The 20820-nt window shown below is 38.3% G+C and overlaps 6 protein-coding genes and 1 pseudogene across 6 annotated transcripts; 2 read left to right on the forward strand and 5 right to left on the reverse strand.

Moving 5' to 3' along the window:
• Window positions 1-110: 110 nt before the first annotated feature.
• LOC130504471 (F-box/LRR-repeat protein At4g29420-like) lies at window positions 111-1251 on the reverse strand (annotated as a pseudogene).
• Window positions 1252-1978: 727 nt separating this feature from the next.
• Window positions 1979-3601, forward strand: LOC108841835 (F-box/kelch-repeat protein At4g39560-like). The gene is made up of 2 exons (XM_018614605.2): window positions 1979-3343; window positions 3514-3601. The coding sequence occupies exons 1-2, from the start codon at window positions 2131-2133 to the stop codon at window positions 3585-3587; spliced, it is 1287 nt and encodes a 428-aa protein (XP_018470107.2). The 5' UTR covers window positions 1979-2130; the 3' UTR covers window positions 3588-3601.
• Window positions 3602-7086: 3485 nt separating this feature from the next.
• On the reverse strand, window positions 7087-9143 carry LOC108841833 (F-box/LRR-repeat protein At4g29420). Its single transcript, XM_018614602.2, has 2 exons — window positions 8671-9143; window positions 7087-8191 (listed from the first exon to the last, which is right to left on the reverse strand). Exons 1-2 carry the CDS (start codon window positions 9113-9115, stop codon window positions 7299-7301), a joined length of 1338 nt encoding a protein of 445 aa, XP_018470104.2. The 5' UTR covers window positions 9116-9143; the 3' UTR covers window positions 7087-7298.
• A 144-nt stretch (window positions 9144-9287) lies between these two features.
• On the forward strand, window positions 9288-10388 carry LOC130504470 (40S ribosomal protein S15a-5). The gene is made up of 3 exons (XM_056999085.1): window positions 9288-9466; window positions 9878-10038; window positions 10115-10388. Exons 1-3 carry the CDS (start codon window positions 9337-9339, stop codon window positions 10211-10213), a joined length of 390 nt encoding a protein of 129 aa, XP_056855065.1. The 5' UTR covers window positions 9288-9336; the 3' UTR covers window positions 10214-10388.
• A 210-nt stretch (window positions 10389-10598) lies between these two features.
• Window positions 10599-14391, reverse strand: LOC108841832 (uncharacterized). Its single transcript, XM_018614601.2, has 7 exons — window positions 14129-14391; window positions 13907-14039; window positions 13724-13827; window positions 13461-13632; window positions 13220-13357; window positions 12946-13135; window positions 10599-12849 (listed from the first exon to the last, which is right to left on the reverse strand). Exons 1-7 carry the CDS (start codon window positions 14167-14169, stop codon window positions 10790-10792), a joined length of 2838 nt encoding a protein of 945 aa, XP_018470103.1. The 5' UTR covers window positions 14170-14391; the 3' UTR covers window positions 10599-10789.
• Window positions 14392-15840: 1449 nt separating this feature from the next.
• On the reverse strand, window positions 15841-19458 carry LOC108839539 (probable LRR receptor-like serine/threonine-protein kinase At4g29180). Its single transcript, XM_056999083.1, has 10 exons — window positions 19377-19458; window positions 18172-19215; window positions 17885-18092; window positions 17726-17797; window positions 17573-17653; window positions 17332-17480; window positions 16939-17180; window positions 16682-16871; window positions 16410-16599; window positions 15841-16243 (listed from the first exon to the last, which is right to left on the reverse strand). Exons 1-10 carry the CDS (start codon window positions 19456-19458, stop codon window positions 15841-15843), a joined length of 2661 nt encoding a protein of 886 aa, XP_056855063.1.
• A 581-nt stretch (window positions 19459-20039) lies between these two features.
• On the reverse strand, window positions 20040-20740 carry LOC130504469 (phospholipase A2-gamma-like; the record flags this gene model as incomplete). Its single annotated transcript, XM_056999084.1, has 3 exons — window positions 20040-20263; window positions 20335-20508; window positions 20621-20740. Coding segments are annotated over 3 exons (464 nt in total), but the record flags the coding sequence as incomplete, so codon positions are not given.
• Between the last annotated feature and the right edge of the window lie 80 nt (window positions 20741-20820).

Raw genomic sequence — 20820 nt, forward strand, 5'->3', positions numbered from 1 at the left:
AATACATAGAAATAATTTTTTTTATCAATTTATAAAATCAGTTAAACATGAACATTATCTGTCCATTTAGGTACATGTTGTTCTTTTTGGGTATCTAAAACGGGTTCGAATATTTGTAACAAAAATAGCCATATAACATGATTCGGTCCAGGTCTTTTGAATATCGTTAGTTATTACATGGTCACTTGCTATCTATATTTGTATACAATAATACAAACTCTATATGAAACCCTTACAAGATTCAGTACAGAACACAAAATACAGATCAAACTAGATTCTTGATTATCAGTACCATCACAAGTATATACAGAAGAAATTCAAGATTCTGGCTTGAACTTTTATTCCTTAGGTGCCATTGGATACCCAAATGTCTTCACCTCCTTCAGCCCACGTTCCCCACCTCCATCTCACTCTTTGGTTACTCATCGTGCACGCAGAGATCAATAAATCTCTTACTCTAGGATCTGTGTCCTGATGCATCATCAGTCTCACATCTGTCAAACCTTTACAGTTATGGAGTATATACCTGATGAACGAAACGTCAGCATAATCTGACGTCTGAACACGTGCTGTTATCTGCTTCAGGGTAGTATCTGCTCCCTTCATATGTACTAGACCTTGGCGTTGGAAATATCTTTTGATGTTTGACCAAGTCACATGACTCAGAGTAAGAGAAACGATGCAAGGGAATGCTTCGAGGAGTGTTCCCAATCCAAGTTTCAGCCTTTCAGAATCTTCAATCGTCTTGACTGAATCCACTGCAAGCTTCCTTATCTTGTTGCCAAAACGGGTGTTTCTGATTAGCCTGTACATATCAGGAGATACAACCTCTAACGTATCCAATTCTCCAAGCTCTGAGAAACTAACACCTTCAGCGTCTTCTACAGAAAGACAGAACTTCACCAACTTGGGTGTTTCCAAGACGAGAGACTTGGGTTTGTTGCATTTCAGCCTGAGCTCAAGGAGGTTCGGCGCGAGGATAGCCAATGAAAGTGGTGCATTCGACACTGTCCAGTGGCAACTCTTTAGGTGCAGTAAATGGATCCGCGGTTCCTTAAGTCCACCAACACCGATCAAATTAAGTACTTGAAGAAAAGGGAAACAATCATTAACCATCTCTAGATTCTCATCGTCGAGTCTGATGAACTACTCTAGGGTTAAATGTCTGAGATTAGACATCTGGGTCAGGCCAACAACTGAGAGCCAAACATTCTTCACCTCTAGGCAACAAATCGACTTTTGTAACACCATTTAAGGGCGATTTAAGCTCAGTTCAGTGGACTTATCGACAGAAGAGAACATGGAAGGTCTTGTTCAAGTTGGTGAAGCTTTATTAAAATAAATTTTATAATGAAAACAATTATTAATCTCTTCTCTTTTCATTAAAAAATTTATTTTATATAGTTACAGTGGCTTTAATCTGTAAAATGCTACAGGTTTGCAAAGGTTCTGACAGAAGAAAGGAAACTCATAGAATCAAGATCTCCTAAACTCTCAAGATTTGATTGATCTGCAAAATTCACATAGATTCACTTTACCGGGTGAGGAAAACAATATTTGAATATGAATATATGATTTCATACATACATTTTGGCATTGTGTTCCATTCCAATAAAATTGTAATATTCAGCTTAGTATATCAGCTCCATCTTTGGTTATAAGAATTGATTGTATACTCGAATTGGGGGAGGTACTTGCATCCTCCATTGCTATGGTCCAATTATATGGGCGTGACAGGGCGACTAGCTAGGAGATACGTTTCCTGGTTTCAGATGTTTTCTGGCCTCTTGTATATTTTCTAGAATGTTTAGAATATTCGAGGGAATTTTAAAGAGACGAGATAATGAAAGGATTCACGAGAAAATGAAATATTTGATGAAAAAATATGAAGAATCATAATAAGGAAAATATGGGTAAAGAATAAGGAAGTTCCTACTCATATATAAATAAAAGAAGTACGACGCAGCGTGTAAAAAAAATAAAAGGAAGTACCTACAGATTATAAATAGAGGAGGAGAGATCGGTTTTTGATATTCATTCAAGCATAAGCAGATTCCGAAACAAGAGATTGAGCCAGAAGAAATTAGGGCATCTGAAACATAAAACATAGGGAGTCAAAATAAAAACCCGATGAAGAATCCATGCAACGCTGAGGAAGAACCATCGCGTACGAAGAAACTGAAGCTGTCTTTCTCGTCTCCGAGTGGGTTATCTATGTTGCCGGATGAGATGGCACTCAGTTGCTTGGCCCGCGTCTCAAGATCGGACCATGCTTCCTTATCCCTCCTCTCCAAGTGGCACCGTTCAGTAGTGGGTTCGCCTGAGCTGTACGACTTCCGATCCCTTTTGGGCTTCACCGAAAACCGTATCTATCTATGCTTACGCATCCCTCCAGACCCAAACCACCGCTGGTTCACCCTCTCCCCAAAAACCCCCCTTAACCGACGGCTTGTCCCAGTGCGATCTTATTTTTACCAGCCTCCGGAAGCATCTTGCATGGTGGCTCATGGTTGTGGGATCTACATCATGGGTGGTAGGATTGGCGGGAGAGCCACGTCGAGTGTATTGTTTCTGGATTGTAGATCTCACACGTGGAGCACTCTCCCCTCCATGGGGATGGCTCGATATTCAGCCGTGGCTGGCGTGGTGGACGGGAAAATATACGTGTTGGGAGGGTGCGATGGCTGGGAGTCCGGCAAGTGGGGAGAGGTCTTCGACCCAAGGCAGCAAACTTGGGATGCCCTGCCGATGCCACCGCCTCAGTGTGATTATCCCTTAGTGTGCGAAAGCATAGTTATAGAGGAAGAGAAGTTGGTTGTTATGAATGGCTCAGGGGTATGTTTATCCTACAAACCAAGTGATGGCAAATGGAAAAAAGGGTATAGTGATATCTCCGGAATAAAAAGGTGTTGGCATGTGATAGAGAATGTAGTGTACTGCAGTTTAAGTGGTGGGCGGATATTGTGGTGTGAGCCAAGTGAACTGGAGTGGAATGAAAAGATGGAGTGGGGAGAAGTGATGGGCTTGGAGGCTCTCAGGGATACTCTCGCTGCCTCCAAGCTGGTTAACTATGGTGGACGGGTGTCGGATCAGTGGGAGATATGTAGAAGATCTGAACAGATGTTAGGGACAATGGAAAATGATGAAATATTTCCCGGGCACAAACTAAGCAACTCTGGTCCCAACATGTTGATCTTCTGGGACGTGCTTGCTCCTCATAAGTTGGAGATTTGGTGTGCTGAGATCTCTCTCGAGAGACGCAAGAAGACATGCGAGATTATAGGAAACATCGTGTGGTCAGAAGCTGTCATGACACTTGATCCTCCTCCACATCAGCATCACTGTAAGCTTTCATCTGCTCTACCTCTCAACCTCTGACCAAAAACTCTATACCGTTGGATTTGTTTCTCCTCTGTCTATTAGATTTTTTTTCTTAGGTCTCTGAAATTTTTCTTAACATTTTGGGTATGTGATTGAAATTTTATTTTGGATATTTTTATTTTCCTTAACCAGCAAGCGTTTTTCTCATGTATTGGAGTGGTGATACAAAGTATCATGACTTAGCAGCCACACCGTTCTGCACTTAACGGAATAACTTATCAGCTGTTCATGATTCTAGCAGAAACGTGAGTGGTGATATTCTTTATTACTCGTAGTCACAAATAATTCCCCTACTTTTCTTTAAGCTTTTGTGAACAAATTATCAACAGGAATTGAGTAGAGAGTGTTGCATATCACCGCCATCTTATTTGTGACCACGAGTAAATATCACCCCTCTTATTTATTACACTAATTAAGAAGTATTTACAGCTTCTAATTAAAGTGTAGGGGGTGTTATTGAGTCCTTGCCGCACTTCAAGTCTTTAACTTTGAAACCTGATCTGCACAGCATCCAGGACTTCCTTCCCCATGCCCCGTCCAAGTATGGGGTTGAAATAGATGCATGGTAAAGGGTACACACGCAACACGAAGATCTACCAGACGATGATACACTATTTGTGTAAGGCGGGGAAGTTTGATTTGGGTTATACCATATGTAATTGTATGAGAAAGAAGTGGTACCCAAACTTGGACACAGTTGGTGTGTTGCTGGACGGGCTTGTGAAAAAGGCCAGCTTGATCAAGCTAAGTTGATTACGGGGTTAGTTCACTAAAAACTTCCTCCGTTCAGCTTAAAACGGTTGCTCCCTGTTGGAAGTGTATCATTTGATTAAACAAGAAAAAGAAAAGAAGAAGAAGAGTCAAGAAAGTACGGGCTATGTATGAAAAGCAGTACTCCTAAGTCAATAAAATAAGGCTATGAAATGGAGAAGATCGAGAGTGTTCGGTTATCTCTATAAATATGTGTGTGCAATGTTGTGTAAAACATCCCTGAGATCAATATACAATGTTAACATGAAAAGAGCTCTCTCTTCTCTCTACAATATAAAGAAAACGTGAGAGTAAAGAGAGTTTAAGTGTGCTTGTGTTACGATGAAACACAAGACAAAACAAAGAGTAAACAAGACATAAAAACAGAGTTAGAGCTGTGTGAGTTAAGAAAAGGCCAAGCAAAATCACAACACTCCCACTTAAGTCCATTATGTAATTGTTTAAAATGGAGTACAACAAATTTTGCTATGTTCGTTTACACAGTCTATGAGGGCCAGAGGATTTTTTTTTTCTTTATTAACCTTGAGTTTCTCTTATATAGTTGTGGTGGAACTGGAAAACGGATTCAATTATATGTTCTTCCATGTCCTCTCTCTCTCTCTCAGGATAAATTGGAAACTCCTATGAATGCTGAGTAAGTCATGGATGTCTTCAGTATCAAATTTTTGCTTGTACAGATGTAGTTGTTTCCAAGATCTTAAAACATGTTAAAAAAAAGGTGCGTTCCGGTCTTAAACGTGAAGAGGTTTACATTTTAAAAAGTACTAGAATATGAGATGAGAGTATTCAAAACAAAATCAAAATCAACAAATCTATCTTATTAAAACAGAAACATTCTGTTGGACCTAACATTTATTTTGTAAGTTTTTAAATTAAATACACCTTTATACTTTATAGTTAAACCTACATTAAATCACTAATGTTCCTTTCTTTATACTACTATCCATTACTACTATCTATGTTTCCAAACAATATACTTATTTCTTTATACTACTATCAATGCTTCCAAACAATATATTTTTATACTACTATCAATGTTTCCAAACAATACAATAATTAATCTTAATATTTTATATCTATCATTTTTTCTTTAAAATTTTGTACAAAAATCATAATTTCATAAATTGCAAAATAATGAACTTTAAATTTTGGATTATAAAATTACAAATTATGAAACTATTACAATTTAAATCAAATTAAATTACATATTGGTCATCCATCAGTTCAATCGGTTAGTCTCGGATTTTAGTGATTTTTGTTAATATGAATATTTTAAAAATCTAAATTGAATTGTCAGATCTCCGGATGATGTGATCATGGAAAGCACTGAGGAATGGAATCATGAACCTGATCATGGAGAGCTTGTAGCTGAGGATGCAACATCGAAGAATGTTTGGAAACAAGAAGAATATATTGGTCTTGGCCGAAGCTTGATCATCCAAGACACCTTAACCATCATTCAAGCTACTCCACCTTAGAGCTGATCATCATCTAGGCAAGTAGCTTGTGTGTGCTCTTTTCCTAACCTTTGGTTTTGTCCCACTGGGTTTTCCAAAGGAAGGTTTTTAACGAGGCCACAAGTCTACTTCTCCTATCTCCTAGATGATTGATCTTGGTCTGTCCACATGAAGACCTTATGTTATATATTAAGCTATGTTTTTATGTCTTTGTTTTCGAAAACATTTAGTCTTTAAGTTGGTCTTTGTTGTATTTTCGAGAGGAGCCTTTGTTTTACTCCTTTCTTATGTTTTCAAGATGCTGTGCATGTACAGCCATCTCTCCTATATATTAGGCACGAAATTGAGTAATAAGATAATCATCTTTTCAGTCAAAAACTTGTTTTCTTATTGTGAATTCTCTCTGAGCAATTCTCTTGTTGGTGTGTAATATCCAGCAGCCCTAGGTGCCTAAGGAGGTGTGTCATATCCAATCTAGCCATCTAAAAGTGTCAAGGAGTCTCTTCCGCAACTCTTTGAATCATCCATCATCCCACAGGCCTTGGAGCAGATCGAGCCTTGTCTCTCTGTTTGCAAGGATTATCCCTTGTTCTCTCTTCCCAGTTCCAGAGCATCATCCTAGGATCTTATCACCGGATTAACCGGTATAATCACAATCGGGTTGAATTTAGAAACACTGATTTAAATGCAAAAATATTTTAAATACACTCTTTAAAAATTACCAAAATATTTGTTAAGTTATTAGTGAAAATTTTCATCGTAAAATATTCCGCGCTTCTAAAGCGCGGATCATAATCTAGTTATCTTATTAAAATTCAAGTACAAAATTAGAGTGTTGGGAGATTTGAATAGGAAGATCAAAAAATTTGGGAGTGTTTGGAAAATTGAATAGTAATATTAATGAAATTTGTTTGGATACATAACTAGAAGTATCTATTAATTGTGTTTCCATATTTCACTTAATTTAACAATTTAATTAATTATATTACCTTAATATAATTTACATCATTAATTATATTACCATAATAATAAAAGTGTATATTTTTATTTATTAGTTAATCAATATTAACTTTGTGTCAATTATAAAATAAAAATGTTAAATAATTAGGTTTTACATATAATTAAACGTTTGGTTTACTTTATTTTAATAAAATATTTTTCTTAGTTTCAATCGGTGGAAAATTAAATACCCAAAAACATAGTTCAAAGATATGTTTTTATGAATAAGATAATAACATAAATCAAAATAATTAAAATGTGCTACATTTATTGCTACTTAATTTTTCACTTCATATAATTATTATACTTGATAAAATAACTCTTTTTATTTCACTTAGTTTAGCCAAACATATATAAAGAATTTTTTTATCAATTTATAAAATCAGTTAGACATGAACATTATCTGTCCATTTAGGTACATGTTGTTCTTTTTGGATATCTAAAACGGGTTCGAATATTTGTAACAAAAATAGCCATATAACATGATTCGATCCAGGTCTTTTGAATATCGTTAGTTATTACATGGTCACTTGCTATCTATATTTGTATACAATAATACAAACTCTATATGAAACCCTTACAAGATTCAGTACAGAACACAAAATACAGATCAAACTAGATTCTTGATTATCAGTACCATCACAATTATATACAGAAGAAATTCAAGATTCTGGCTTGAACTTTTATTCCTTAGGTGCCATTGGATACCCAAATGTCTTCACCTCCTTCAGCCCACGTTCCCCACCTCCATCTCACTCTTTGGTTACTCATCGTGCACGCAGAGATCAATAAATCTCTTACTCTAGGATCTGTGTCCTGATGCATCATCAGTCTCACATCTGTCAAACCTTTACAGTTATGGAGTATATACCTGATGAACGAAACGTCAGCATAATCTGACGTCTGAACACGTGCTGTTATCTGCTTCAGGGTAGTATCTGCTCCCTTCATATGTACTAGACCTTCGCGTTGGAAATATCTTTTGATGTTTGACCAAGTCACATGACTCAGAGTAAGAGAAACGATGCCAGGGAATGCTTCGAGGAGTGTTCCCAATCCAAGTTTCAGCCTTTCAGAATCTTCAATCGTCTTGACTGAATCCACTGCAAGCTTCCTTATCTTGTTGCCAAAACGGGTGTTTCTGATTAGCCTGTACATATCAGGAGATACAACCTCTAACGTATCCAATTCTCCAAGCTCTGAGAAACTAACACCTTCAGCGTCTTCTACAGAAAGACAGAACTTCACCAACTTGGGTGTTTCCAAGACGAGAGACTTGGGTTTGTTGCATTTCAGCCTGAGCTCAAGGAGGTTCGGCGCGAGGATAGCCAATGAAAGCGGTGCATTCGACACTGTCCAGTGGCAACTCTTTAGGTGCAGTAAATGGATTCGCGGTTCCTTAAGTCCACCAACACCGATCAAATTCAGGACTTGAAGAAAAGGGAAACAATCATTAACCATCTTTAGATTCTCATCGTCGAGTCTGATGAACTCTAGGGTCAAATGTCTGAGGTTAGGCATCTGAGTTAGACCAACAACTGAGAGCCAAGCATTCTTCACCTCCAGTTTGACTAACTTACTACCTGCAAGATAGAAACTCAATACCTAATGATCCCACATTACTTCCTGTAATTACATAGAAAATTTCCTGAAAAGCTGAAAGCAAATGACATTTACTACAGCTCCGATTACTACATTCATAAAATAAATCACGTTTGAGCTATTAAACTACATCATCATCTTATATCCATTTCCTTAGAACCGCTAGTCAAAAAGCTTCCCAGTTTCCATTTAACTAAAGAATGCTATCATCATCATCATCATCATCATCATTTCTGAGCAACTTTTCTGAGATTGAGATGATATATTATCATCACTATCACTATCACCACCACCATCATCATAATCATCTTTGTTTAGCAATCATATATTATCATCACCACAAGATAGATCCCATAAATGTATAAATTCATCACAGCTACAATTACTCATTCCCTACATCATCATCATCATCATCAACTTCATTATCATCATCATCATCATATTTTCTTAGCAAACTTACAATTTGAAGAAACGAGCGCCAAAACATCCGACCTTCTCCAGCAAGATTGAATCCAAAAATCCGAAATCGACAACGTCTCCAGATCATCGCGAACCCTAGGCAGCCACACCCGCACGAATTCGACATCCGTCAGGTACAACTCGTCGGAATCCTCTTCAGCCAAGTCGTCGAACGTCATCCCGCTCAGCGCCCTATCGACCCCGACCGAAACGGACCTAACATTTCTAGAATCTTCGACCAGGTTCTTGAAGATCGTCTTGAACGGCGTGACGGCGATCGAACGCGATTTGGAGTACCGTGGCAGAGTGCAGACGAGGTTCACGGCGCGTACTTCCCTCCAAAGGGAGTTGAGTCTCTTGGACGCGACGCGGGATCGAGCTAGGTCTTCGGAATCGTTGAGTCGGTTCAGGATTTTCACCACGAGCTCTGGAGGTAAATCGTCCATGGGGGTAAAAATGAGGGAAGAGGAAAGAGACGATGCGAGACGAGAGATATTTATAGTTAAGACAAGTCACGTGTGGGTAAGAGCTCGCACGTGTGGAATATTAAAAGTCCATAATACCCTTTAGGAACTTTGAAAATAACACAAATGCCCACAGTTTTTGTTCTGAACGGAGAAGTAAAACCCTTTATTGAGTTGTGAAGCGGCTGTCGGAAAATCGAAAAATGGGGAGGAGGATTTTGAACGATGCGTTGAGGACGATTGTGAATGCGGAGAGGCGAGGGAAAGCTTCGGTGGAGCTTAAACCTATCTCCACCGTCATGTCTTCCTTCCTCCGAATCATGAAGGAAAAAGGTTTAACTTTCATCCCAAGTTCGTCTATTTATCGAAACAAGATGACTTTTTTTTTCATTTGATCCATCCATTGATGAAACTTTGGTGTGAAGGATCTGTTAACTGTGAAGAAGATTGAAACTTGTAATGAAATTTGATGTTTTTATTTTTTTTTATTTTTGCTTCTGAGAACTAACTTTTTTTGATGCTAATGGTGATCTTGATTGCTTTTGATGTGCTTTTGTTTATACCTTTATATCTTATTTCGGGGTTTCATAATGTGGTTGGTGATATATTCTTATTATAGATGGATTGTTTATGGTTCACATCTCTAGATAAGATAGGGGTTTCAAGTGGTTGTAAGTATGTCTATATCTTTGATAGTTGTGTGTTAAAATCTGTCTTTCTCTGAAATGGTATGTTAATTTGTAGGTTATATCAAGAACTTTCAAGTCTATGATCCACATAGAGTTGGTAGGATAACCGTTGATCTTCAAGGGAGGGTTAATGACTGCAAAGCTCTTACCTATAGGCAAGACGTCAAGGCAAAAGAGATTGAGGCATACACTGAACGCACACTTCCAACACGTCAGGTTTGTCTTGAGTTTATTCTCTCTCCGTATCCAGATATGCCCCTCTGATTAACCTTGTTGGATTTGTTCCATGCAGTGGGGTTATGTAGTAGTCACAACTCCGGATGGGATTTTGGACCATGAAGAAGCTATTAAACGCAATGTTGGTGGTCAGGTTCTTGGTTTCTTTTACTGAAGAGCCTAATCTAACACATGGCAAGAGAGGCATGCTCGAAATTTCGATCCTTAGAACATGTTATTCATGTGGTTCTTTGTTTTGGTATCTTGCATTGTCTTTGAACAAATGGGCAATTAAAGTACACATTTGCTTGTTAAAATTCAAACATCTTACTTATGAAGCATTTCAAACATATTGTTGTCTGATGAAGTTCATCCGTTGGTTTTACAAACGTTTGTTTAGTAGCTGTGTTTGCTAAACTGTTTCATCTATTATGAATGTGATATGTCATCTCTGTTCGTTCTAAAAATAGAAAATATAATCTACAGTACACTAATCAAGATTACTTATCAGTTTGTTCAACATATACTCAGTTCTCATAACTATCAGCTATATATGAAACTACACAACAACTTGATAAGAAATTCAAGTATATATGTTTTGTACATAACAAATGAAGTAATCTCATAGCAGGGAAATAATCCTCAGGATACTCTCAAGTTCAGTCTTCAAGCAAAAAATCAAACAAAAGAATAAGAGTTGACAAAACAGTGAATATGATATATAATAACAAACGGGTAGATGAGTAAAAGTTCAGCGACGCAGAGCCCCGAGCTTGGAAAATATGTCGTCGTAATCTGGGAGCTTGGGATGAACATGGCTAGCTTTCTGCTTCGCTGGAGTTACTTGTTCTGGTGATGTCACGGTTTCTGGAATAGAACTTGAAGATGAAGCTGGCCTTTCTTTATCAGCCTGTGGTTTGGCCTTATAAGCTAGCTTTGGAGGAGATTCTTGATCGTGAGAAACTTTAACAGTTTTTGGAAGAGAGCTGGAAGAAGCTGACTCTTGTTTCTTAGCCAGTGGCTTGGCCTCAGATATTAGCTTTGGGATAGAGTCCTGATCATGAGAGACTTTCTCAGTTTTTGCAGTGAACAGGGATGATTTTCTCTCTTGCCCCTTTGTTCTTCTTGAGATGGATATAGACGGCTTGGTTTGAATGCTTGAACCACCTCTACGGAGCTCTCTCTCATCATCTTCATCGTCACTGGACACTGAGTGGAAATATGAGGTAACAGCAGGGGTGGTCTTGTTGGTCCTCTTCTCTTGACTTCTAACAGAAGCTCGAGTCGGGATACCTTCCTTCGAGTCATCATGGGTGGTGACACGCGAAGGAGGATGAGTCAGCCGTGTGCTTAGCTCAGTTCTTTTATCTTGATTTCTTATAGAAACTCTCTTTCGAAGTTCCATCTCTGTTTCATCATCACTTGAAGATGAATATGAAGGAGGTATAGAGCTTGGTCTTTTGTCCGGGTTACTTGCTTTCTGAGTGTAAAGATCTTTTCTGGACGAAACTGTCTGTAAAGGCGGATCAACCTCTGTTTGGACATGCTCTTTTACAGACGTAGGCAATATCTTCTCTCTTGGCGGGCTCATTCCATAAGGTGGGAGTGTCTTTTCATCATGAAGTTCATCGGCCAGAGGTCCAAAGCTCAAACCTTTAGGAGTTTCTGCGTCTGACTCTTCATGTGGCAGGGAATCATCTCCTTGGTCTTCTGTGTCTGAGGGGAAAAAGTAGCGTCCTAAATCGTCAGGAACTTCAGCTGTTGGTGACTTGTGAGATGCCACCTTTGGCTTTTCTTCTACACTTCCAGAAAGTATTCCTTTATCGTCTTCCTCACTTTCAGAATCTCGGTCATAATCGTCAAACTTTGCAGACGGCTCGGGATCATGCAGAGAAGCTGGAGGACTTGTAGGACAATCATCAAATAACGGAGAACTTGGCTTCTCCTTTTCAAGAACCTGCGAGGTTGATGAGCTAGGTTGTCCCAGAGACTTGTCTCCTTTGAAACTCCATGAATGTGTCTCTGATGGCATATTGCTGTTGCTTCCAAGTAATGAAAATCCTAATCCATGTTCTTGTTCATCGCCATAATCTTCTGTGTCGAATTGAGGTTCATCGAAGAAAAACGAGCTATGATCATCAAAAGCCGGAGCAACATCATGACCGTGATTCTGTCTCTCTGTATCTTCAACAGTGCTCTGAAAACGTTTGTCCTCAAAGATGCTCGGTGCATCGATATGATCCGAGGTGGCGGCGTTATCATCATCAGAAAAATAGCTTCTGTGTGATCCTGAAGAAGCCAAGCTTGACTGTTTCTTGAGTTGGACATCTTCTGAACAGCTAACGTTGATATCATCTTTACTTGGCCGCTCCATCTCCAATGAGCTATCTCGAGAATGACCTCTCTTCCATGAAGCATTTTCTGATTGCTCATAAACATTCTTCTTAGAAAGCTCTGTCCTAGCAGTAGATTGATCTTCTTCTTGCCTGTAACTGCTTCCTGACATTTCTTCTGTAACAAAACCTCCGCTTTGCACATTTGAGCTGCTACTACCATGTCTATGTGAGGCCTCGTTTCTTAAAGTATCATAAGAGGATGATGTCAGCGACTCTGTGGAACTCTGCATCGTCGTCCTCATCCTTTCTTTGCTTGAAAGCTCAGCAGCCGCACGAGCAGCAAAACTGGCTCTTTCAGCAGATTCAGCAGCTGCACGAGCAGCAGCCGTAGCATCAGCAAATTCTGTTTCATATGGAGATGAATCCACATAACCTGGATTCGGAGGTCTGTGATCTCTGCCATCAGTTCTATCTCCTGTATTGAAAAAGAAAACGATTTGTTATCATCTAACGCGATCAACACAAACAGAACAAACATCAAACAAAACGCTTTTTAATGGAAAAAACTAACCCGAAGGTCTTGGATCTTGATGATAGTGATCAGTAGATGCAGTGCGGCTTGAAGATCTTCCATCAGTTTCATATAAGTTCTGTGCCACATTAACAGTAGCTGGAGCTTGAAAATTGGGAGGTTGATTGTGTGGGATCCTTGAAGAACCTGAGCTCATTCCACTCACTGACTGAGAGGAACTTGCTCCACTCTGCTCAAAGAAATTGAAAACGCTACTGAGGAAACAGATACTAAAGAAAGAGGCGGATGAAACCAACACCAAGTAGTTACTAACCGACAATACAGTTTCCTTTGGATCTGGCTGAACCAAAGTTTCTGGTTCCCATGTTACATTATGCTCCGTAGCAATCTCCTTCAACAGTTTGTTCTTCGTTGGGCCATCAGGAGCTTTAACAGACAACTTATCCACCAACTAAGCATCATACATAGAGAGAGAAAGAATCATCATCAACAAGAATGGCTCTCTCCTACAAACATCAGAGAAAAGAATACAATATCACAAGCAACCAACATACCAAGCGGCTCACACCAGAGTCTGGTTGCAACCCAACAGCAGCAGAAACAAAATCTTTTCCATACTTTGCAGAGAAATGCTTAACGACATCAGCTAGCTCGGCGACATCTGTTAACCTTTTGGAAGCGTATAGGACACTAGCAACAGCTTCCTTAAGATCATTAGGGCATGTCCTGAAGATCAAACAAACAATGATCAACAACACACTACAGATTAAAAACAAAAAAAAAGTGTAAATAAAACTTTGGGATATTTGTGCTTTACTTTTGCGAGTCAATGACACCCAAACGAGCAACGATAAGTTCACAGTAGATACCAACGAGCTCATAAGCAGCCACTGTCTTCTCTTCTCTCACTACATGCTCCACCTTTGAGAAAATAATCATTAACAAGCATAAGCACTCTACAATGATGGATTCATGAAAGATCCGATTTTGATTGCTTTACCCGGATTAGAGCGGTCTGGGTCTGACCGGATTCGAGCAACTGAGCCAGCTCTCTCCTCAACTGCTTGATCTGTGTGTCCTTCTTGTTCTTCAGTATTTTCAGCCGCGAAGCCGCCATTTGCAATGTGATTTTGCTTCATTACAACAACAAAAAAACAGGAAACGTTACAAAACATAAAAATTGCAATCGATTAGAGACGCAGAAGAAAAAAAAAGAATTTACCATTTCGCAGGCTTAAAGCTTCGATGAAGCACCTTCTTCATGGAGACAAGAGACGACGAAAACTAAAAAAAAAAAGTTAGGCCTTTAAGGTCTGGGAGTCTCTGATCAGGCAACTGAATGGGGGGGGGGGGAGATTTGGGGTTTTATTTGAAGATCAAATGGGTCAAGTATCTTCACGGGAACCGTAACCAGAGGAAAAAGTATCAAACTTTCGAGACGATGGAGAAGAAGATGAAAGAGATGAATAAGAGGATAAAGGTGAAATTGACTTTTCTACAAATGCTTATATAGTGCTCAGCTCAAGATCGATGACAATGATGATGATGACGCGTTATAAAAACGTTCTTGAATTTTTTGCCACCTAATAACTCCAATAACTAAAATACAGTAAATCACAACCCTTTGTAAACTTATTGTATTAGTATTTTTAATGTTATAAATGGCATTATCAACACTTTAGGAAGGATATATCTAAGTTATAGTTTAGCAGATCTTAAACTACATTATTACAATAACTATAGATTTTCCATATGTTTTAATTAAATTTAGATTTTTTAAAAAATTGCATTTGAGTATATATATATATGATGTAAATGTAATGTTGTAGTATCTTTGGTGACTACAATTTTGAAATTAGTAAAAATTTTTTTTTTTATCTTTTCTTTTCAATAGCAGAAAATACATATAAACTGGTAATTAAGTTAAAATAATATTAGTTAAAATCAAGTTATTCTCTATATCTTGTATATTTAAATTTTGATCAATTATGGTTAAATTAACGTATAAATCAAGTTTTGTTTTAATGTTAAAATCAACCAATATGCATTTTGAAATTTTAACTATTGATTATTTATTTTTTGGCTATAAGAACTATATGAAAAGGCATTGGCGAAATGAAGAGCAACTAAAATTTAAGAGTGATTACATTAATAGAATCTTAGTCAAATACTTTTGTTTCCATGTAACAAAAAAAATTAAAATAAAATTTCAAAATATAATAATGTTCTCTAAGACCTATTTGTATATTTTCAATATTAGAATCCAAATAATTTATTTGATTTTTAGAAAATTTGACAATTTATTCTCGGTCAAGTTAATCAAGAATATTATTAATGTGTTAGACATAAAATATGATTTCTGAGTTCAAAGATATCCACGTAGTCATCGAGTCTCTTGCTCATTTTCACAAATAGAACTTTTTCAAATAAATTTTCACTTCAACTTAGTTGGAACTAAAATCAGTCTCTTTAACAAAGAGATTCTCCATGAGATCGTTAATCGTGACTTAGTCTTGGCTTCATCAAGGTTAGCTTTATTTCCTTTCATTCATAACCATTTACAGAAACAATCATGTAGAAAATGTACAAAACTAGAACAGTTTAGTCAGTGCCGATCCGGACTCTCGCAGAGCCTAAAACGGAAAAAATATGTGCCCTTATATGTAACTAACTTTGAAAGCTTCAACTAGATGGTGCTGGATGACTTGGTGACTGACTGCAATGGTCACTTTGTTCATCAAAGCGTTATTAGAAGGTTGGAGACTCTAGACGTTGTGCTATGCAGAAAGATTTTCTCAGATATTTATATATATCATAAATAAAAACAAAAACAAACTTTTAAATAAAAAAATGGAGTAAAACCCTTTAAAAAAATTAGACTCAATCATATATATGAACACACACATAGACACACAAAAAGATTTGCATAAATGATCAAACATCTCTTAAGATATTTTGCTTACTATATTCTCTCTCACCACTTCCTTCTAATGATGATCTCTCTGGCTCACGAGCAAGCTCAGCAGCTAAGCACTGTTGCAGCTCAGACACGATCTGGTTCATTGCTGGTCTGTTAAACCCTCTTTCTCTGACGCAAGACATTGCCACCTCCACAAAATTCCATGCTGAGTCTGATGAGTAGTCTCCCTGAAGCAGCGGGTCCACGATGCCGCCAAGCTCTCCGGTCTCCAAGAAAGGCTCGACGAAATGGATGATGCTGACTTTTTCTCCCTCTTTTGTTCTCACGATGGCTCGCTGGCCGATGATGAGTTCAAGAAGCACGATCCCGAAACTGTACACATCGCTCTTCTCGTTCAACATGAAGGTTCTGTAGTATCTGTTACCATGCATGCACACGTGAAATGTGTTTAACTTGGATCTAATTAACTTTGTTACTATTATTCTTGCTAAACTTGAATTAGCCACCTTAGATTCACTAAACCGAGCCTGATCATCTGATCTGAATTGGCTAAGCTAAACCGGTGATGTTTAACGAAACTTACTCAGGATCAATGTAGCCGGGAGTGCCCATGACAGCAGTCTCTACGTGGGTGAGATCGTCATCAGGGAAGACTTTAGAAACGCCAAAATCAGCAATCTTGGCTTCCAAGTTATCGTTCAACAGAATGTTTGCTGTTTTAACGTCTCTGTGTATTATTGGTGGTCTGCATCCATGGTGCAAATACTCCAACCCTGCCAAGTGGAAAAAAAATTAAACACAAGTTTCACACCTGAACCAGACTAAACCAGGTTTGAAATCTTGGTTTTGACTAACCTTGTGCAGAGTCTATGGCTATATGTAGTCTATTTTCCCAGCTAAGATACTCTGCCTTCTCACTTGAAAGATACTCCTGCAAGTTTCCATTGGCCATGTACTCATATATGAGAGCTGTACTACGTTCATCGTCGCAGTATCCGACAAATGATGCTAAGTTCCGGTGATGGACTGTCAAAAGAAGCTCTGCCTGCAAAACATTTTACACTTCAGAACACTATCCAGTAATTTTAATTTTTTTGTGTTCTTAAAATTACCTCGACTTGGAACTCTTTGGAAGCTCGTGTTGATGATGAAGATGATGATGTTCCATTAGGTATCGTAGATAAAGAATCTTTAATCATCTTTACAGCTATTTTAGTCCCATCTTCTAGGGAACCGAGGTACACAATACCAAACCCTCCTTTACCGATTACTTTATTGAAGTTGTTTGTAATGCTAGAGACTTCATCATATGTGAATCTTCTCTTTCCCGAAGGCAGCAGGAATGGTCCTGGTCCTGCATTGTCTCCGAACCTTCTCTTTCCTGAAGGTGGGATTGGTCCTGGTCCCTCACTACTGGCTCCTGAAACTAAATATTCGATTTTTTTCCTTTCAGCAAGTAGATACTTCAATTTATAACCGTGAAATACAAACTCCAAACTCCTCACCTCTTTTTCTTTGCCTTAGTATGATCCATATAATAACCAGTACCACAAGGAGAACGATCACTGATGTGGCTACAGCTATTGGCACGACCATGTTGTTCTTCTTCTTTTCTTGACATGAGCTTGAGTTACAAAGGTTTTTATCATCCACACTGGAGACAAAAACACAGCAGAATCAATAACAGTCGGAGTGAGAAAGTACTTGAGGTGAATAACGTTTCTTTAAAATGTTATAAAACATTACCTAAGTGCAAGTAAGCCATTGTTAAATTTTTCCATAAGAGATTTTGGGATAAACCCAGTGAAGTTATTTCCTTTCAAGTTCCTTGCAACAAAAGTAACATGTAAATAGACAAATTCATATAGATCAAGGTTATATATATGTCTGGTCACTTACAGTGTTTTCAAATGTTTTAGAGCAGCCAAAAACTCAGGCACATTCTGTTGTAGGTCATTGTTTGATAAATCCCTGAAAACAATGCATACTTCTCTTAACAGTTAATCTGAATAAAAGTAGTGGAAAATGTGTATGTATGGCTTGTATCTGTATACTTACAGTGACTCAAGAAGAGAGAGATTTCTAAATGTCATTACTATTGGTCCTTGTAACTCGCTTGAACTAAGGTTCAGGGACGTGATATGATTAGTGCTGTTGTTGTAGCTGCATCCAATACCTTCCCAAGGGTATAGTCTTGGAGAGCAAGGATCACCACTCCAAACCTTTTTCACTTTATATGTTGATCTTATGTTTTCCATCGCTTGAACTGCAAGTAACAAGAGAAACTGTGAAAACCCATCGCTTACAATCTTACAGATTCGAAGTATAGATATATGCAAACACACCTTCTTCTATTGCAGTGGAGAATTCATCAAGAGATTGCACTGTAAAGATCTCAATGGCATTGAGCATTGGTGGAAGTGTTGAATCTTCTGTCTTTTTAAGAGAAATCAAGTGGTCACTAGTGAAAGATCTTGAAGCAGACAGAGTCGTCGAATACTCAAATGGAGAAATAAAAGTTTCTTCTGTAAAAGGAGAACCGTTCCACCATATCTCCATCTTCCTACTCTCCTTCTTCTCTAGCTTTTCGAGTTCCGCAAAGTAAAGATACGCATAGAACCTAGCATTTGGATCATCTGATGTCCATGACAGTTCCATTGGTTCTTCTTCGCTTTTAGGTGAAGCAGCTGTCTTGATAACTTCATCAGGTGGGCTATAACCACTCTGAAAAACATCAATGTACCCAGTGGTTTTAATTGAACTCCAATAGACAGGACTGTAGGGAGACCAAATACGATCATACACATCGTTTTGGTAGCGTCCTGTTCCGTTCAAGTATCCTATGTCCCATCTTTGGTAGAGCACCAATGAGACGTTTCTTCCATATTCAGTATTGTAGATTGAGCTGTTCACTGGCCTAAGCTCCAAGCCCGAGATAAAAGGAGTTCCTTTACCTTTATTCACAAGGCAAACGTATATCATCTCTGACTCTGAATAAGTCAGGATCTCTTTAAAGACTTGCTCAGAAGCGTTCTTGAACTTAACTGTTGACCAGAAGTTCACGTTCAGGTAAAGATCGAACTCAGGAAAGGCCTTTTCGTTGACACCACCGTCGTAGTTTCCGTACATGAAGGAAGCTCTGATGAGGTAGAGATTTTCTTTTGCATCTGAAGGTTTTAAGGAGTAACAGTTTCTGTTTCCTTGAGGGAAAGCTTTCAAATCAGCAAGAACGTAGGGTAAGGTAGGGTTTGCCGGGTAATTGTATTCTTCAGAGACGTTGAAGTTTACGCCGGTGGTGATGAAATCATTGTCGGAGGTGTAGCTGATACCAGTTACAATGTCTCTCTCGATACCGTTAAGAGGTGCCCCACAATCGATGCTGATGTAACCTGAATCAGAGGAGAAGATAGAGAGGTTACTTCCAACGCAAGAAATGTTGTTTATATCACAACTTTCAAATATCTTCAAAAACAATGCGTGATTACTTGCGATACAAAATATTGTACATGGCTCAGTTTCAAGACATAAGACAGAGAGGAGAGGAGAGAACCTGTGTAGCTTTGGCCGTGAACTAAAGTGGCGGTGGCAAGGGCACAAAGAAGGCAGAGAAAGAGAGAGCGATTAACTCTCATCTTCTTTCTCTTTTTGTTTTCTTTCTCAAAATCTTCAGCGTATCATCATCATGGAAAATAATTCAGACAACGTGCGAAGTTGCCATTAAGATACAGAAACACCAAGAAGTAAAAGGTCTACTCCTTTAAGCCATTACTTTATTAGGTAGGACCAATACAACTTGTAGATTTTTTCTTTCACATTTACCAGGTTGTTTCGCTTGGCGGTGACTTGTATATGAAGACAACACATGAACTTCGGACATAATGATGGATTCAGACACTATGTTAAAATAGTCCTGATACGATTATAAAAATAAGTTTTATTTTCAAGTGGATGAATATAGATTTTCCTTTCATAACTAAAAGCTTTATAGGTGTATAATTTATAGACTGAAATGCTGAATGTTCTAAGAATAGTAAACGAGTAGGGCCGCTCAACACCATCGTGACATTCACTTCTTTTGACATATGCGACTTCAAATTCAAATGATAATAATCTAGAAGCTCCATGCAACCATAATATCAATCACAAGACTACATAAGAAATCCAAAATAACACATGAGATGTAAAAAATAAAATAAATACTCAGTGCAAGAAATTAAATCAAAACTATATAATCGCATACATTATAGAAACTGGGAGTTATGAGTCCTTAAGTAGAAGGGCTCATGTTTTGGTTTAAAGTGGCAGAGACTTTAGATCCTTCTTTTCTCTGAAGGGCAACTTTTGTTCCAAGGCCATCCTTTGTGTCCGCTTTACTCCGAGCAAGATTCACCTCCACCCTGGGGGCCTTTCCTGGCGCCAGAGGTTTAAAAATATTGCCTGCGTAAGATTATTCATATGTTAGTTATCCGGCTCAACATGAATGAAACAACCAGAGCTCAATAATTTACCTATCCTACTGAAGAAAATGCCGTAATCCATTCCATTGTGCACTGTTGGTATCACCTTCGAGTAAGGGCATTTGGTAGAGAAGCCGACCTTTGTGCCATTAGATTGTTTGATTGCCTTGCTTAGTCTGTCAACGCAATGCTGGAATTGCTTATGGCAGTTGACGTAAGTCATACCTGAAGAAAATAACCATATTAGAAAAAGGCTTCTCTTACAACTTTAAGTAAACAAGAAGAAGGTTCCGTATGATGATATGATCATGTAACACATTATGACGACCAAAACAACCTTTTAAATCAACACAATTGTCATGGGTCATGCAACAAGCATCAAGACCATCGCAAGGTTTCTCTCCAGGGCATCCAAAGTATCCTATCCCGCAATACTTCCCGTAGCGAATGCCGACAACTGATGAAAACAGTGTTTCTCATGTAAGAATTATACAGAAGTGATTCTCCAAACTCAAAGGGAAATGCATAAGAAGAAGA

This window comes from Raphanus sativus, unplaced genomic scaffold (assembly GCF_000801105.2).
Source record: "Raphanus sativus cultivar WK10039 unplaced genomic scaffold, ASM80110v3 Scaffold1601, whole genome shotgun sequence".
Taxonomy (NCBI): domain Eukaryota; kingdom Viridiplantae; phylum Streptophyta; class Magnoliopsida; order Brassicales; family Brassicaceae; genus Raphanus; species Raphanus sativus.

Bases quoted from the DNA above. Each gene is read 5' to 3' on its own strand.
- LOC108841835 (XM_018614605.2), top strand. From the start codon at position 2,131: ATGAAGAATCCATGCAACGCTGAGGAAGAACCATCGCGTACGAAGAAA. The intron at 3,344-3,513 runs GTAAGCTTTCAT...TTCCTTAACCAG, and splicing joins TCCTCCACATCAGCATCACT to CAAGCGTTTTTCTCATGTAT.
- LOC108841833 (XM_018614602.2), bottom strand. From the start codon at position 9,115: ATGGACGATTTACCTCCAGAGCTCGTGGTGAAAATCCTGAACCGACTC. The intron at 8,192-8,670 runs GTAAGTTTGCTA...TCTATCTTGCAG, and splicing joins GGCGCTCGTTTCTTCAAATT to GTAGTAAGTTAGTCAAACTG.
- LOC130504470 (XM_056999085.1), top strand. From the start codon at position 9,337: ATGGGGAGGAGGATTTTGAACGATGCGTTGAGGACGATTGTGAATGCG. The intron at 9,467-9,877 runs GTTTAACTTTCA...GTTAATTTGTAG, and splicing joins CCGAATCATGAAGGAAAAAG to GTTATATCAAGAACTTTCAA. The intron at 10,039-10,114 runs GTTTGTCTTGAG...TGTTCCATGCAG, and splicing joins GCACACTTCCAACACGTCAG to TGGGGTTATGTAGTAGTCAC.
- LOC108841832 (XM_018614601.2), bottom strand. From the start codon at position 14,169: ATGAAGAAGGTGCTTCATCGAAGCTTTAAGCCTGCGAAATG. The intron at 13,828-13,906 runs GTAAAGCAATCA...ATTTTCTCAAAG, and splicing joins CCCAGACCGCTCTAATCCGG to GTGGAGCATGTAGTGAGAGA. The intron at 13,136-13,219 runs GTTAGTAACTAC...TTCTTTGAGCAG, and splicing joins CAAAGGAAACTGTATTGTCG to AGTGGAGCAAGTTCCTCTCA.
- LOC108839539 (XM_056999083.1), bottom strand. From the start codon at position 19,458: ATGAGAGTTAATCGCTCTCTCTTTCTCTGCCTTCTTTGTGCCCTTGCC. The intron at 18,093-18,171 runs GTGTGTTTGCAT...TGTTACTTGCAG, and splicing joins CTCCACTGCAATAGAAGAAG to TTCAAGCGATGGAAAACATA. The intron at 17,181-17,331 runs GTGAGGAGTTTG...GAGACAATGCAG, and splicing joins ACTAAGGCAAAGAAAAAGAG to GACCAGGACCATTCCTGCTG.